Source organism: Gadus macrocephalus, chromosome 15 (genome assembly GCF_031168955.1).
Source record: "Gadus macrocephalus chromosome 15, ASM3116895v1".
NCBI lineage: Eukaryota > Metazoa > Chordata > Actinopteri > Gadiformes > Gadidae > Gadus > Gadus macrocephalus.
The window spans coordinates 5,770,990-5,786,278 of NC_082396.1; the positions used below are offsets into that span (position 1 = coordinate 5,770,990).

The window sequence follows — 15,289 nt, forward strand, 5'->3', positions numbered from 1 at the left end:
TTACCGTACTCATATTATTATTCATATGACTCACGATATTATTATTCTCCTCATTGTTATTATTATTCTAAATATTAAAGTGAATATAATTAACCTTAGTATTATAATTGGGGCCGCTGTGCCCTGGTGCCTCTGGCCTCAGGCCCACCAGCTCCGTGTGGTTGTTGGCTCCGCCTCCCACCCTCGGGCCCCGCCCTGTCTGTGGCCCGCCCAGCTTACCCTGTGTTGTGTTGATTCCTTTGACCACCGGGAGGCGCTGACCCGCCCAGCGGCCGGAGCTCTCCCCTCCCCCTCAGGTGTGACAGCCGGCCCGTCACCCCGCCTCTCTCTCAGACCCCTAAACATTTCCACCTCCCAGGTACGGTATGGAGCCGGAGCGCACCCTGTCCCTGTCTGACACCCTCCCCCCCTTCTCCTCCCCCCTTCTCCCTCCCCCTGGCACAGCTCTCTCTCCCCCCGCTGTGGTCTCTCAACCTCTCTTGTGCTATCTCGATTGTTCTCTCTCGCTCTCTCTCTGTCTCTCTCTCTCTCTCTCTCTCTCTCTCTCTCTCTCTCTCGCTCTCTCTCTCTCTCTCTCTCTCTCTCTCTCTCTCTCGCTCTCTCTCTCTCTCTCTCTCTCTCTCTCTCTCTCTCTCTCTCTCTCTCTCTCTCTCTCTCTCTCTCTCTCTCTCTCTCTCTCTCTCTCTCTCGCTCTCTCTCTCGCTCTCTCTCAATCGTTATCGCTCTGTCTCTGTCTCTGTCTCTCTCTCTCTCTCCCTCCCTCTATCTCTCCCTCTCTCGCTCTTTCTCTCTATTCTCTCTCCTTCCCAATATGTGTCTCTCTTTCTGGGTCTTTCTTTTGTCTCTCAGTCTCTCCCGTTAGCTCTGTCTGTGGTCCTTCAACCTATCTCCCCCTCTTTCTCTCTCTCTCTCTGATAATATTCCTACTTAATTTTAAGTCTGCAGTTTCCATGTGATTTAGGTGATATGTTTTCATGGCTTGAGTTAAGTTAAATGTTATCTGGGGGATATTTTGAATTTATTATCAACAAATGAAATGCAGACACCTAAAATTAACTTTATCTCTATTTCCTTCTTCTTTCTCTCTTCTTAAATCTTAATTTCCCTTTCTCTTGCTTTCATCGTCCTCCTCCCTTTATATCCCTGTATTATTTAATCCAACCTTTTAGTCTTTTGCATCTCCTCTCCTTACTTTTATTCTATAAATAACTTTAAACACATTTTGGAACTACTTATCGTTGCGGGTGCTATTTTTTTTAAAGATCTTTCAAAACGCAAACCTTTTAAACCTACCGTTAGCCGTTCTTGATTACTTCGGTGACGTGTAACGTGTAACGTGTAACGTGACATGGCAAGAAGTTAAACACTATTCCCGGGCTCCCCGTCACAAAAACCCAAATGTGTATTCAGTATAATTCTCCAACATACAGCGTCGAAGATGCTGCTCCACCTACCTGGTGACAAGCATCAGGTAGGACTCAGGTAGGAACGTGGCCATGGCACTGCTTAGCATCTTAGCATCTTAGCATCATAGCATCTTAGCCTGACACTACGGATTGACAAGACGCCCCTATGCAGACGGAATGTAAGAACATATATGATGATGAGTACACAGTCTTAAATCTACGACCACAATATCAAACTATTACTAATTTCGAGCGAATGAATTCAGGAGAATTCAAGACTGAATTCTGTACATTCTCAAATGTATGTTGTTTGGTGACCATGTGCATATGGGCCTAGTTCTCTGCATCCACTCGGTCGAGGGAATGCGGAATCCTTTTTGTTTTCTGAGAATTTATCCGGCTTTCCCCCCCCCTTAAATCATCGTCATCATCATCATCTTCGTCATGGCTTCAACGTTTAACCCTGTGCCCCAGTTATCCTCCATGTCTAGCACTGATATGCTAATGCTTTCCTGTGTACCCGACTTTATGTTCATTTCTTTTGTATCATTTTGTCTGAATTCGGTTTGTTTTTAGATCAAGGAAGCAACATCTACCGAAAGCCCCCAATCTACAAAAAACACGGTACTTTTACTTTTCACTCTTCTTGGTTTTTTCTCATCCTGTTTGTTTCAGCGGCTCCTAGAGTCACAGGAGGACAGAGACAGCGTTTCAAAGGGACACTTAGTGTGACCAGGAGTGTGTTTCTCTTTGGTCTGTTTAACCGCTCCTTGTCTCACTGTATGAACACTGTTTGAAGTCTCTCTGCCATCTCGTTGTGTACTGCAGCGCACCACACACCGAACGACACGCAAACCATTCTGTAAACGTCGCGACGCCAAACGAAACAAGTCGGGTCTCAGCCAGACATCCGGTCTTCAAACCGTCTCTGTTTCTTTGTCTTTATATTAGTTATTTTATTGACAAAGAGCAATATCATAGTAGTATAAATAAACTACAGTTTACGAACTGACTGAAGGCGTTTTGTAGCGGACTTCCCATTGCACTTGGTTTCAGATCAAGATACTTAATGTAATCCATCCATCAAAAAACATTGATAAAATAAACCAGAAATAATCTTGTCAGAAAATAAACAAGAAAAATGTGCTTTACTTCTGCCGATCAAGTCAAGTAAATGATCACACACAGACCATCCTTATTGTTTCCATGAGTATCTTAGAGGACAACAATGAGTTGTCAGGCAGCTGTATTGTCATTTCAATGGCTCATTTTAAATGCAATCTGTGCAGGAATTTTAGTCTTAAACTTTATAGACAAATGAATACACTTTATTCAAGATAACGAAATAGGAGTAATATCTGCCCTGACCTAGAGTCTGTTTCATAGAGAAAGAAACAGAACAGGCTCCAAACAATGTTGACTGACTGAGCTCACTTCTCTTCAGCTTGTTGTCAGAAGAACGATTTAAAGGCTGGATTCCCCGCGCGGACTGGCTTGTTATGATTGGTCGTCAGCGACTCGCTGTCGGGGACGGATTCCTGTTCCCCACTCAGAATCACGCACCCCCCCGCGCTCAGCCTGTCACACACACACACACACACACACACACACACACACACACACACACACACACACACACACACACACACACACACACACACACACACACACACACACACACACACACACACACAGTCACACACGGACGAGGATGATAACTGTATTCTTTACCTTTACCTTGAGACCCCGAGCCCAAGATGGGTAGATCAGTTACCATGGTTACCGACCTAGACACACCTGCACTAGCGCCCCCCAGCAAGTGCGCTGATGACATCATCAGGTCCGCTACCTTCCCCGCCGCCCACGCCCCTTGTCGGGACGACAGCCCGCAGGGCGGGGGGGGCGACCTGAGGCCCTACTCTCTGGCTGCGTTAGGTACAGTAGGCTCCCGATGGGCATGCTCGCACCCTTTGACCACACCCACAACCCCTTAACCACGCCCACAACCCATTAGCCACTCCCACCTTCCCTAACCACTGCCACCACCTCTAAACACTCCCCACCTTCCCTTAACCACTCCCTCTATACCTTAACCATTGCCCACCACCCATTAGCCACACTCATCACCCCATAACCACATCCAAGCCCCTTAACTACACCCATCACTCATCATTCCTTAACCACACCCATCACCCCTTAACCACTCCCCCCTTAACCGTTCCAACCTCCATCCTACTCTTAACACCTCCAACCAATTTACCGCTCCCAACTCCCCCTCCACTATTCCCACCACCCCTTGACCACTGCCACCACCCGTTAACCATTCCCAACTACACCACACCCACTACCCCAAAACCACTCCCACCACCCATTAACTGATCCCACCAACCCTGAACCACATCCACCACCCCTTAACCACACCAATCGCTCATTTACCACTCCCACATCCCTTTAACCATACCCACATCCCCTTAACCACCCCTTCACCACGCCCCCAGCCTGCCCCCCTTATATGGCACGCTATTCTTCGTACCATAGCTTAAGGCCCTTTCCTTGGTCACTTTTTTGTTTACTTGCATTCCACACAGTGGTTTTTAACACAGTCTTTACTTGATATAGCTTTGCCTTTCTGCCTTGACCTTTTGCCTGCTTAGGTGTAGTTTTCAGTTCAGTTGCTTCGTTGCCCCGTTCCTCCATGCCTGATGCTCCGGCGATAACGTCTTTGCTGTTAACCTATCACAAGCGCTCTCTCATTCCTGCTACCGGCGCATACTCTGTATACCTTACGTATACTCAATACTGCCACAAATGACTCGGACAGAGATAACTGAGACTGACTTCAAACTGACCTTTTGTCTGTCTGTCTTGCATCGTTCCGTTGTTTTGTGTATTACACATTAACGATCTGCAAATCCTATTTGCGCAGCACCTAGCTTGATGGTGTCCGCCTGATCCAGGTAGATCAACGGTCCCCTCTCGTTGTCTGTTGTCTTGTCTGGTCACCTCTGTCTCACATTTGTGTTCTCTCAGCACCCTGTTACACACTATTACTGCACTGGTGCATTCTCCCTGCAGTAGTCGTTGAGCAACGTGAATGCAGCAACTATCGGGTGTGTCATTGCGATTGAATGTCGATTCCAGTTTTTATGACGGGTGCATTTCATGTACATTGGCAGTATGGTTTGGTGGCTTTGATGCCATTTCACAAATGCTTTAGATAAGAACTGTAAAACCCCCAACCTTGATTCAAAGAGAGTGCGGTTTTGATAATAGTGTAAAAGAAAAATAATCTTTTTTTATAAAACGATTCTGTCGAAACCAAAACAATAGCAAATGGGACTCTCTGCTCTAGTAATTCCTGCCGACTAGGCAGCACAGCAGGGTCTCCTCTGAACGTGTGTGTGTGTGTGTGTGTGTGTGTGTGTGTGTGTGTGTGTGTGTGTGTGTGTGTGTGTGTGTGTGTGTGTGTGTGTGTGTGTGTGTGTGTGTGTGTGTGTTACTGGGACTTTCAGGGTCAGGAGGAGAGGGAAGGAGGAGGTCAAGAGAGGAGGATGAGGAGGAGGTCTTGAAAAGAAAACTCCTACAAGAAGAGCACCTCACCAAGGTCTGACACACACACGCACATACACGCTAAAGCACACGTACACACATGCACACACATACACACACACATGCACACACACACTCACACGTACACATACACACACACTCACACACACTCACACACACACACACACACACACACACACACACACACACACACACACACACACACACACACACACACACACACACACACACACAGACACACCTAATACAAGCAATTCGTTGTTGTTTTAAAACAATAGTGATAGTTTATGTATGTGTGTGTGTGTGTGTGTCACACAGATCCAGTCGGGTCTGGGGAAACTGATCCTGAAGGAGGAGAAGGAGAAGGAGCAGAGCCGGGAGCGCCACTCACGCAGCGTCTCCGCCCAGCGCTATGACCCCAAGCCGTCCAACTGTGAAGCCGGTAAACAGCCCTCCCCTAGTGATCGTACCAGAGATCCGACTAGTGATCAGACTAGTGATCGTACCAGAGACTGTTCTAGTGATCATACTAGGGATCAGACTAGTGAGGAAACTAGAGATCAAACTAGAGATCTAACAAGTGATCAGACTAGAGATCAACCTAGAGATCAAACTAGTGATCGTACCAGAGATCGTACTAGTGATCAGACTAGGGATTAAACTGGAGATCAAACTAGAGATCTAACAAGTGATAAGACTAGAGATCAACCTAGAGATCAAACTAGTGATCGTACCAGAGATCGTACTAGTGATCAGACTAGGGATTAAACTGGGGATCAAACTAGAGATCTAACAAGTGATCAGACTAGAGTTCAACCTAGAGATCAAACTAGTGATCGTACCAGAGATCGTACTAGTGATCAGACTAGTGATGAAACTGGAGATGAAACTAGAGATCTAACAAGTGATCAGACTAGAGATCAACCTAGAGATCAAACTAGTGATCGTACCAGAGATCAAACCTGAGATCAAACTAGTGATGAAATCAGAGATGAAACTAGTGATCAAACTAGAGATCAAACTACTGATGAAACTAGTGATTCCTCTACTGATGAGGACCTGTTATATATTCTGCTGGGTGGCCACTCAATGTGAAGCAGAGAAGGTGCTAACACAATGAAGGCTGTATGTTTTTATAGCGGTCTAGACAGCATGCTATTTATTATGATGTGTCAGTTCTTAACCAGGTTGTGAACATGTGTGTTGTGTTGCGTAAAATTTGGCTAAGTTTTCAAAGGCACAAATCCAAATGTAAGTCGGACATTTGAATCTTTCAGAGCCAACCTCTCCCTCAAAAACGAACTCTCTCCCTGGGTACGGAAGGAACGGCCTGCATCGGGTGAGCTCTTCAACACCAGACACCTCAGACATCTTACCATCCTTACAACTACGCCAAATCGTATCTCATTGCAAGTCACTCAATGCCCCATTCATCTAATGGTCTGTCTATCTCCATCTCTGCAGCCCCAGTCAACAGACTTCACTCAGTACAACAGCTACGGCGACATGTGTGGAGGAGGAAGAGGTGAGAGCCGCTGAAATAGAGACACTCTTGCTTTCTCGGGATAACGTTGGCTATGGCTGTTGGCTATGGGCGGTCTGAAGACTGAATGGACTCATGTCAGTGTGCGATGATGAATCAGTCGCGGTGTGACAGCGAGCACCCCTGGATGTAGAGGATGTTTATTTGTTTCCAGTCACGTGGTCTTGTTGATTTGTTGACCTTAATGTTGTGTTGTGCCATCTTGCCTGTCAAACAACGTCACGGTAGGCGTCGGGACATCTTGATGAGGATTTATGTAAAAAAATAATAATAAAGAAAGAAATGTCATAAGGCTTTTGGTCGACCGACCAAAAACTGATCGCCGTGCTGCTCTTCCAACCCATATCTACAGCGATCCAATGGTAGTCTCCGACTACCTGACCCGTCACCGACACAGTTCACAAAAATGACTTGAGTGTACGTGGTTCTTGATGTATCAACACGTATGTTACCATGGTTTGCTTTGCAAAAAAATACCCCCATTGCTTATTTCTATGACCAATGTATTGTATATAATTGTACTGTACATTGGGATTATGTAATATATACAGCATATGTATAATGTGGCAGAAAACAGAACTCGGTGCAAAATATTTGTTTGCATGATGAACGAGATAGCAAGCATTGAATTTAAAAGAGTCGCATGAACCTCAAACTGAAAGCTTTTACCCGGTCCTTGTGTTTTTAGTCCCCTGTAAAACCTATTCAGTGGTCATTTATATTAATGAGATGATTACAATTACTGTTTCTTGCTTTGCTTCGGTAAATGTATTTGGTCAAAAGCATGCATTGTTTCGCTTTAACTCATGCACTTTCATAAAATCTTGCCAAAGTAGTCAACATTTCTGAACTGTCATCCAAAAAATAACAAAATAATGGTCTAAGTAACAAATTAAATGTGTCATGAAAGCTTTTTCAATTACAATTGATCAGACGATTATATTGCACAACCAGGAATGTTTCGTTTTTCAGCCTACGACCTTAACCAAACAACCCTTTCTCCCATTGGATGGAAAGTGGTTAAAAGACACTCCATCCTCAGCTATGAAAGAAATAAGCCATTTTTAACAAAAACAAATATTCCACACGGGCGAGGTTTGACAGGCAAAATGGCATCACCTCTATAGTGTGAGCGGTACTGTGAGAGATAGAAACCTGCTAGGTGGACGATGGACATTTTGTATCAGGACAACCATTAACCGTGAGTCTCATTTTCTGTCCCATTTTGTCCCGCAGAGTTTCAGGTATGTCCTTCCATCTGCTTTCTCACCTGGCATGCTTCTCACCTAGCATCGTAGCCTACTGTGTGCTTGCTTGTGGCGCGCCAGAGACACCTCGCCCCGCCCCGCCCCCTCTCCCTAACCCCCCCACCCCACACCCCTTTCCAACTGCACCTCGGCCACTACCGCTAGACGCTTGCGCCGGTGGGGGATTAGTAGTCACTACATGGGGAGTGCCGTGCAGCGTTTTGCAGGCACACTGCACTGTGCTGCACTCTGTGCCCCATACGCAGGTCAACATGGGCTCCTGGTCCGTAGATGTCTGTACGTTCTGAGTTCTGTGTGTCATTTGACCATGTGATCTAGAAGGGGAACCTTGTAGAAAAGCCCTGGCAGATATTCAGCGAAGAACCAAAAATAAAAAACATGATTTGAAGAGAGATAAAAAATCGAACCACTGCCCATCTTAGAGTCATGTCACTACTTTCGGATGAACCCCGATCGATGACTTGTTCCATCCAGTAGACGTAGTAGTGCCCGGGTTCATTTGGTGTAGAACTATTGATGCCATTCATGGAGTCCCCTTCCACTCTATTACATGTGTGTATGTTCTATTCTTTAGCACATTAAGGATGGTCGTGCCGCCCTTGCAAGGATGGACAGGGGAGTATCAATGCCCAATATGTTGGAACCAAAAGCAAGTATCCCCTCATCGTTTCTGTGTTGATGAAAAAGCCTGTAATTGAACGTTGACATGTGATCAATACCGAAACCAATGCGTCCGCGTGTAAGACAACCCGCGGTTACCTGTTATGTACGCAACATCCCCCTTACTACATCGTCAATACAAGAAGGCATGAGATAATCAAGAACAAAGAGCGATGCACAAATCTGCAAATATACAGTATATCCCAAACAATGCAATGTTAAAAAAAACAACCTCAAAGAGGTTGTGCCATGAGATGAGATCTGACATGAGATTTAGTAAAAAAAAAAATATATATATATTGAAACTCCATCTCGTCCTCGGAGGAGAGAGGATCTATGTGGGAGATCTAGGGTCTAAACAGGAGGGACTTCCCTGAGCCGACGGTCTCTCTCTATACAACCCGCCTCCTGGTCAAGCATGTCCCCTGGGGAGCCGTCACCTTGTAGCGCTCTGCATGCGGCTTTTCCATGATCATCCACTCAGCTTGGACCCCCAGGGGGGCTGGACGCCCTACGCAGCACACAGCAGCACCCCCCCTCCCCACAGCACCCAGACACGTCTGCCATCCAAACAACTTACATTGTTTACTATATACCTCCTCCGGTATATAATGAAGCCGTCATCAGTAGATATGAGTTGTGCAGATACCCAAGAGTTGGTTTATTATCGAGCATTTCAAATATACACTGACCACCCCCACAACACCACGGCGCTCTTGCTTAGAGGGAAATAAAGGTCTTCTTCTGGCTCTGATAGCCTCTGATTAGCAGGACACTATTCACCAACACCAGGCAGAGTGAATCAGTCCCTTTTTAAGTCGTCCACCACACTGTTAAGTCAAACTGATTGGACAACGTCATGTGACACTTTGCCTTTTCTCTTCCTTGATCTACTGCAGCTTTTTTTTTTGCGCCTAAATAATATGCACACCAATGCAGCACTTATTATTAACACCCCTCTCACTTAACACCCCTTTCGACCTTTGACCCTCTAACTCTCTCACACACACACTGCCCCCCCCCCCAACCCTTGCCCCCTTATTCACCTCTCACTAATGATAACAGCAGTGTACAGCAGTAGTGTGACGTTTGTGTCTCAGTAGAACTTCACTGGTTTCTAAAGTGACTTCCTCCCAGGCTCGGTGTGGCGTACTGACTCAATGTCTTCCTCCTGAAGGTGTACCCCTATGAAATGCTCATGATAACCAGTAGAGGGAGAGCTAAACTGCCCAGGGAGGTGGACAGAACCAGACTGGAGGTATCAAACTTCCTCTCCCCCCCCCCCCGTTCCACAATTGATACTGGATTTGATGTGCTTTTGTGTATAAATAACATGCCGCATACCAGAAATACATTTGACTAACATAGAAGAAGGAATGTGCAAAATCCATTGCTTCTTGTTGTTTATTATTTTTTTCTGTGACACATCCTCCCTCGCTTTTGTTGCTTTTCTCGCTAACCACCGTCCCCCGTCCCCCCTCCCCCTTCCCTCCCCCCTTCTCCTCCCCCTCCCTTCTTTTGTTTTGTTCCCCCTTTTTTATTTTTCTCGACCTCTCTTCTCAATTTTAGCGCCACTTAGCTCCTGATACGTTCTTTGACATCTTTGGAATGGAGATCCAGGAGTTTGACATGCTTCCTCTGTGGAAACGCAACGACATGAAAAAGAAGGCCAAACTCTTCTAGCGGTCAGGACAGCATGCGCACACTCTGTACGCTCATTCAGAGACGGACACGCCACCAACTGTACTCTAGGTGTAGGGCTTTTTGTCTTTCTTCATTTCTTTCGCTTCGTTTTGTTTGTTTTCGGCCATTCTTTGTTTTTTTGGGGGGGTTATGTCTGGCATAATCAAGGAAGCAGAGAAATGGATCCTTTTTTTTCCTGAGGCTTCAAAATGGGGACTGAGAACTGATTGGTTGATTCAGGTGCCGTCAGATGAGAAGTAAATGGGAATTACAAAAAAAATTCAAAGAATGAAAATGAATGAAAATGGGGGTCATGTTATTGTATTATTATTATAAATTTGATATTTTGCGCTTATTTTTCTTCGCGCTTTGCTTTGAATGGAAATGCTTTACTTTTAATTTTGGTTCTCTTGCTTGTTTGTTCCTACTCTTTGTTGCTGTTGATTCCTGTAGAACATTGTAAGTATTGTAGAATTTCATGGCCACCATTATGTCCATGCAATGGGCTGTAGTACTGGGTCACTTTAACCTCCTCACCCGATCTAAAGGCACCCCCATCCCAGTACCGCCTGCTGGTGATAGTGAGTAGTAGGGCTCGGTGAGTCTTCAGATGAAGAAGCCACTGGCCAGCTCGTCTACTCACTCATTTACTGGTTACAATACCACAAAGGCTGACTTACTCATGGACACTGTTCTATCCCCAGTCAACTATGTACATGCCATGCTATTCTGACCCCTGACGAAAAACACATCTAAAATCTCTTGTCTCTTCTCAGGCTTTCATAAAACATGGCCAGATCCTTTCCCTGTTCAGTTGTACTGGGAGGATAGTGCACTATCGAGGTATTACAGTCCCGTATCAAACGTAATCTAAACTAGATTTTAAAAAAGAATACCCAAATGTAAGGAGCAACTGTATTTGAAATTGCTGTTTTATAAATAAAACTCACACTGCCATTTGTTGTATTGAAATCTAAGCCAATAAAGCTTGAAATCACCTTAATCCACATGGTCCGCAGCTGTACCGAAAGCATCCTCTGCCTGAATTATTTTCTCTGGTTTGATGCTTTGGGTTTTATCCATGACCACAACATCCTTAAACTAAGGTAAGGGGGATAACATTGGGTTTCTGAGATGGCACCAGACCTGGAAGATTCACACTCGCACAACCCCACATAATTCACAGGATTCGTGGCTATATGAGTGGATTTATGGCGATATTTTTGATGGAAAGATTCATCTTTGACACAGAATCATCTTCTAAATATCCCAGGGGAGCTTTTCAATGAATGGACAAGAAAACAATAGTTATGTTGTAAATATGTAGACTGTAAAGAAATTTACAATTCATACTTAAAATAAATCAACTGTATGGACATATCCTGGTAATTTAATTAGTTTATAACAAACAACGAAAGCCAGGGCCTGTGATTGGACTTGTGGTCCGAGCACTGATTGAATAAAGTACATTTCTCATTCATTATTTTATTTCTCCATGATTAAGTCAGACACTTACGTTTCTGTGGAAAATGTCTTCTTACCTGCTTCACTTCAGTGCGTACTTCTCTATACATTTACATAAACCTGAATCAAATATGTTATTATCCATTATTAATAACTCTGTCTCAGCTTTGTTAATTTTCTAATTAGAAATAGACTCAATCGGTTTTAAAAAATCTTTTTCCAGTTCTAGAGATACAAGTGAACAATGAACAGCCAAATAAACAAGTATTAGTAATGTAAATACATTATTATAAGGTTGGTAAATGCTACCAGGGAGGCGGTAAGCACTGAATGCCTGACTGCAGGTGATGCAGCAGGGAAACAATTCTCTCAAGTTTCCATTACACATTGGATTGCGACATTTGCATGATCATTATAAGCTAATTGTTACTTGAATAACCACATGTTCCAAGTCAATTTAAAGGTGCGATATGTGACATTGACACAGAGCGTTTAATAAGGGTATTGCATTTCCTGCTCCACATTATTAAAGGGTGTTGTCTCTGGCTGGCCCCTCCCACTCTGGCCCGAAGTTCACACGTTTTGCCAGGTTTAGGACACCGCCAAATCGAGCTCAGGCAAGCCGAGAGCAACATAATATTTTGTTTCACAATGACAAGCGACGACAAATCCAGCACTGTAAATTCATTAGCTAATGCATACATTTGCAATTTATTTATTGTTTGCAATGAACAATAAATAAACCAGCTCATGCGGCATCTGCCTTGAAATCCTTCGGAGCCCTGAGCCGTCTCCATCGGTTGTTAGGGTTGGGTAGAATCTAGTACAGCCGCAGTGGATCCTGTTTGTTTGCTTGCTTGCCTTGGCTGCAGCCCGCTGTGTTTGTGGGTCAGTTTATTTCACATGTGCCAACCCCGGGGGACGGGGTTGGCACATGTGAAACAAACTGACCCATTATTTGCTAAACTTGGATTCAATATTTGCTAAACTTCTCAATACTGACTAGTAGGTGTTTTTTTTTAAGATATTGAATGCATATAATGACATCATTATAATAGCATACCAGAATAGACTTTCTCATAAAAACTTCCCATCCAAAGACTGCATTAGCATACTTGAATGGTTTCAAGCTCATCCCGTTAGCATAGCAAACACATCGTGTTGCATTATGAGTAATACCATGTCTAAAATGAACTACTCAGCATTGGAACAGAACAGAAATGAACCAGACATGCAGGCCACAACTACTCATACTATACCTCACATAGATTTTCCCTTCCAGAAGGTAAGGCAGTGGAAAAAAAGGCTAAGAATCTATGTCATTGTCCTAGCGCTTCTAGGCTCATGTACTCTATAGATTTAACTAGAATCACGTTAAATGTCTCTGAAAACCCTCTCCGCAGGAGACGCTAGAAAGACGTCGGGAGTGCCTAACACGACAAAGAGACGCAGTCAAACACAGACTGAAGAATCTGGCCACGCGCCAGTCAAATATCACAGTAAGACCTTCCAGACTGTTCCAATACTATCCCTCTTTGGTTGTGTACACTGTAAGATGTTAAGTTCTGTGTACCGGATGAAGCGATCCCATGTACCTGACCCCAGTGGTGGATGACTTGTACTTGCCTCAGAGGAGGTCTCTGGCCATAAAGGAGAGCATCATCAGGAAGTATGAGGAGCTCCAGAAGGTTCTGGAGGAGGACCTGAGGCTCACGCTGGCCTTCCTTGATGTGCAGGAGCGAGCGGCCGTCTACGCCCTGGACGGACTCATGGAGAGCAACTGCTCTCTCATCCAGGAGATAGAGCAGGACCTGGCCAGGACCACTGCCCAAATGGCCCAGGAGGACATGCCCACCGAGGAGATGGTGACAAAATGTTTATGTTCATCCACAATTCAGGAATACATCCATACATGTATTCTCCAATTTCGTCCTGACTTTTGTCCTGACTGCCTCTTGTCTGTCTTACCCTCCACAGCAGGAAACAGAGATCGTGAAAAGGTACGTTGTAGTAGCCAATCGCATGGTTCGTCCTCCATCCTGCAGAACTGGTCCAGCTTCTTCACCCTCTTTGTTGACATCCATCTCCCTCAGGATCAGCCACCTTCTCAACAGCACAGACCCCAGCACCATTAGCCTGGATGAGGCCATGGCAGACCAGATCCTCAGCCTGACCGACCGGATGTTCCAACTCATCCGATCTCAGACGCCAATCACCAAGCAGCTCATCAAGGCCTGTAAGTCCAACACCGACAATTGGGTGATCACTTTGCTACATATTGTTGAACAATAACCCAGTTAATCCGTGTACGTATAGTATAGTATGAGTATGGGTACTATAGTTGTGGCCAACATGTTTGGTTAATTTTTGTTCTGTTCAATGCTGAGTAGTTCCTTTTAGACATGGTAGGTACCCATGATGCCACACAGTGTGTTTGGTATGCTAGCGGGATGAGCTGGAAACCATTGAAGTATGTGCTAATTCCGTCTTTGGATGGGCAAGTTGTGACGAGAAATGCTATTCTGGTATGCTATTATAGGTGTTGTTATCGTCCCTCAGATTCCAGCCAGGTGTCCCTGGACCCGGAGACGGCCCACCCCAAACTCCTCATCTCGCCCGGGGGCGACCGCGCCACCTACACGCAGGCCTGGCAGGAAGTGGCCGACCTCCCGGGGCGTTTCGACAGCACCCTCAACGCCATCAGCCTGCAGGGCTTCAGCGACGGCCGCCATTACTGGGAGGTGGACGTGACTGGGAAGACCTACTGGGAGCTGGGCCTCACCTACCCCACCATCGCCCGCAAGGGCAACTCCGAGGACTGCTGGCTGGGGCGGGGCAAGGAGTCCTGGTGCGTGGAGTTCTTCGACGGCGAGTACACGGCCTGGCACGGCGGCGTCCCCCACCAGCTTCCTGTCACGCGGCGCTTCCGGCACATCGGGATACTGTGCAGTTTCCCCGCGGGCATGGTGACGTTCTTGGGGGCTGACGACATGACCCCGCTGTTCTGCTTCTGCGTCGGAAGCTTCACGCACCCGCTGCACCTGGCGGTGTGTCCGGGACACGACCACAACGGGGCAAACGTCAACCCCATCGTGATCTGCAGCGTGACTTGACCGACCCTTTGTTAGGCTTTGTAGTGCGCTGCTATTGATGTCCTTGTTTTTTTCCTGTTTTATCAGGAAAGTCTTATGAGTGGAATTGCTGATCGGTTTATTGTTGGTTGGTTATTTATCGTTGTTGATTTTGTTTGGGTTAACTTTATCGGTCACCGGTTCGTTCTAACAAAATACATTTTCTGAATATAGATTTTAAACAATAATGGAATTTAGATTTGAAACAATAACGGTTTAGTTAAACCTAAACCAGAAAAGTTCTCGGAATTTAGGGCTGCTGTAGAGTCCTGGGCGGTATTCAGTTGATTGCAATCTGCAACCTCACCACTAGATGCCACTAAATCCTACACACTGCGCCTTTAAATCAATCTCACCAATATCAGCAGGTGACTTCAAATGGATTGGCCAATGTCTACATTCAAACAGATAGTACGCTCTTTACCAACATGCACTCTGGAACGTTTGCAATGACCTAAGTTGCACCCACCTACTAATTTTCACTCGATTTTAAAATTAAATAAAAAGGGAAATCTGAGAAACGGCATAAAATGCCTCATGGGTTTGTAAGTTGAATTGTAAAAA

At 45.3% G+C, this 15,289-nt stretch overlaps 2 protein-coding genes across 3 annotated transcripts; both read left to right on the forward strand.

Moving 5' to 3' along the window:
* Window positions 1-243: 243 nt before the first annotated feature.
* Window positions 244-11,133, forward strand: LOC132473627 (actin-binding LIM protein 1-like; the record flags this gene model as incomplete). The annotated part of the gene is made up of 11 exons (XM_060073832.1): window positions 244-358; window positions 1,983-2,030; window positions 3,150-3,341; window positions 4,919-5,010; window positions 5,295-5,418; window positions 6,254-6,315; window positions 6,441-6,501; window positions 7,756-7,763; window positions 8,362-8,436; window positions 9,625-9,705; window positions 10,017-11,133. Coding segments are annotated over 11 exons (972 nt in total), but the record flags the coding sequence as incomplete, so codon positions are not given.
* A 1,450-nt stretch (window positions 11,134-12,583) lies between these two features.
* On the forward strand, window positions 12,584-15,283 carry LOC132472827 (probable E3 ubiquitin-protein ligase TRIML1). 2 transcript variants are annotated; one of them, XM_060072617.1, is made up of 4 exons: window positions 12,584-13,459; window positions 13,572-13,594; window positions 13,688-13,830; window positions 14,154-15,283. In XM_060072617.1, the coding sequence occupies exons 1-4, from the start codon at window positions 13,184-13,186 to the stop codon at window positions 14,705-14,707; spliced, it is 996 nt and encodes a 331-aa protein (XP_059928600.1). In that variant the 5' UTR covers window positions 12,584-13,183; the 3' UTR covers window positions 14,708-15,283. The 2 variants fall into 2 exon arrangements, with proteins under 2 accessions (XP_059928600.1, XP_059928599.1); XM_060072616.1 differs by having other exon boundaries at window positions 13,572-13,830.
* Window positions 15,284-15,289: the final 6 nt, after the last annotated feature.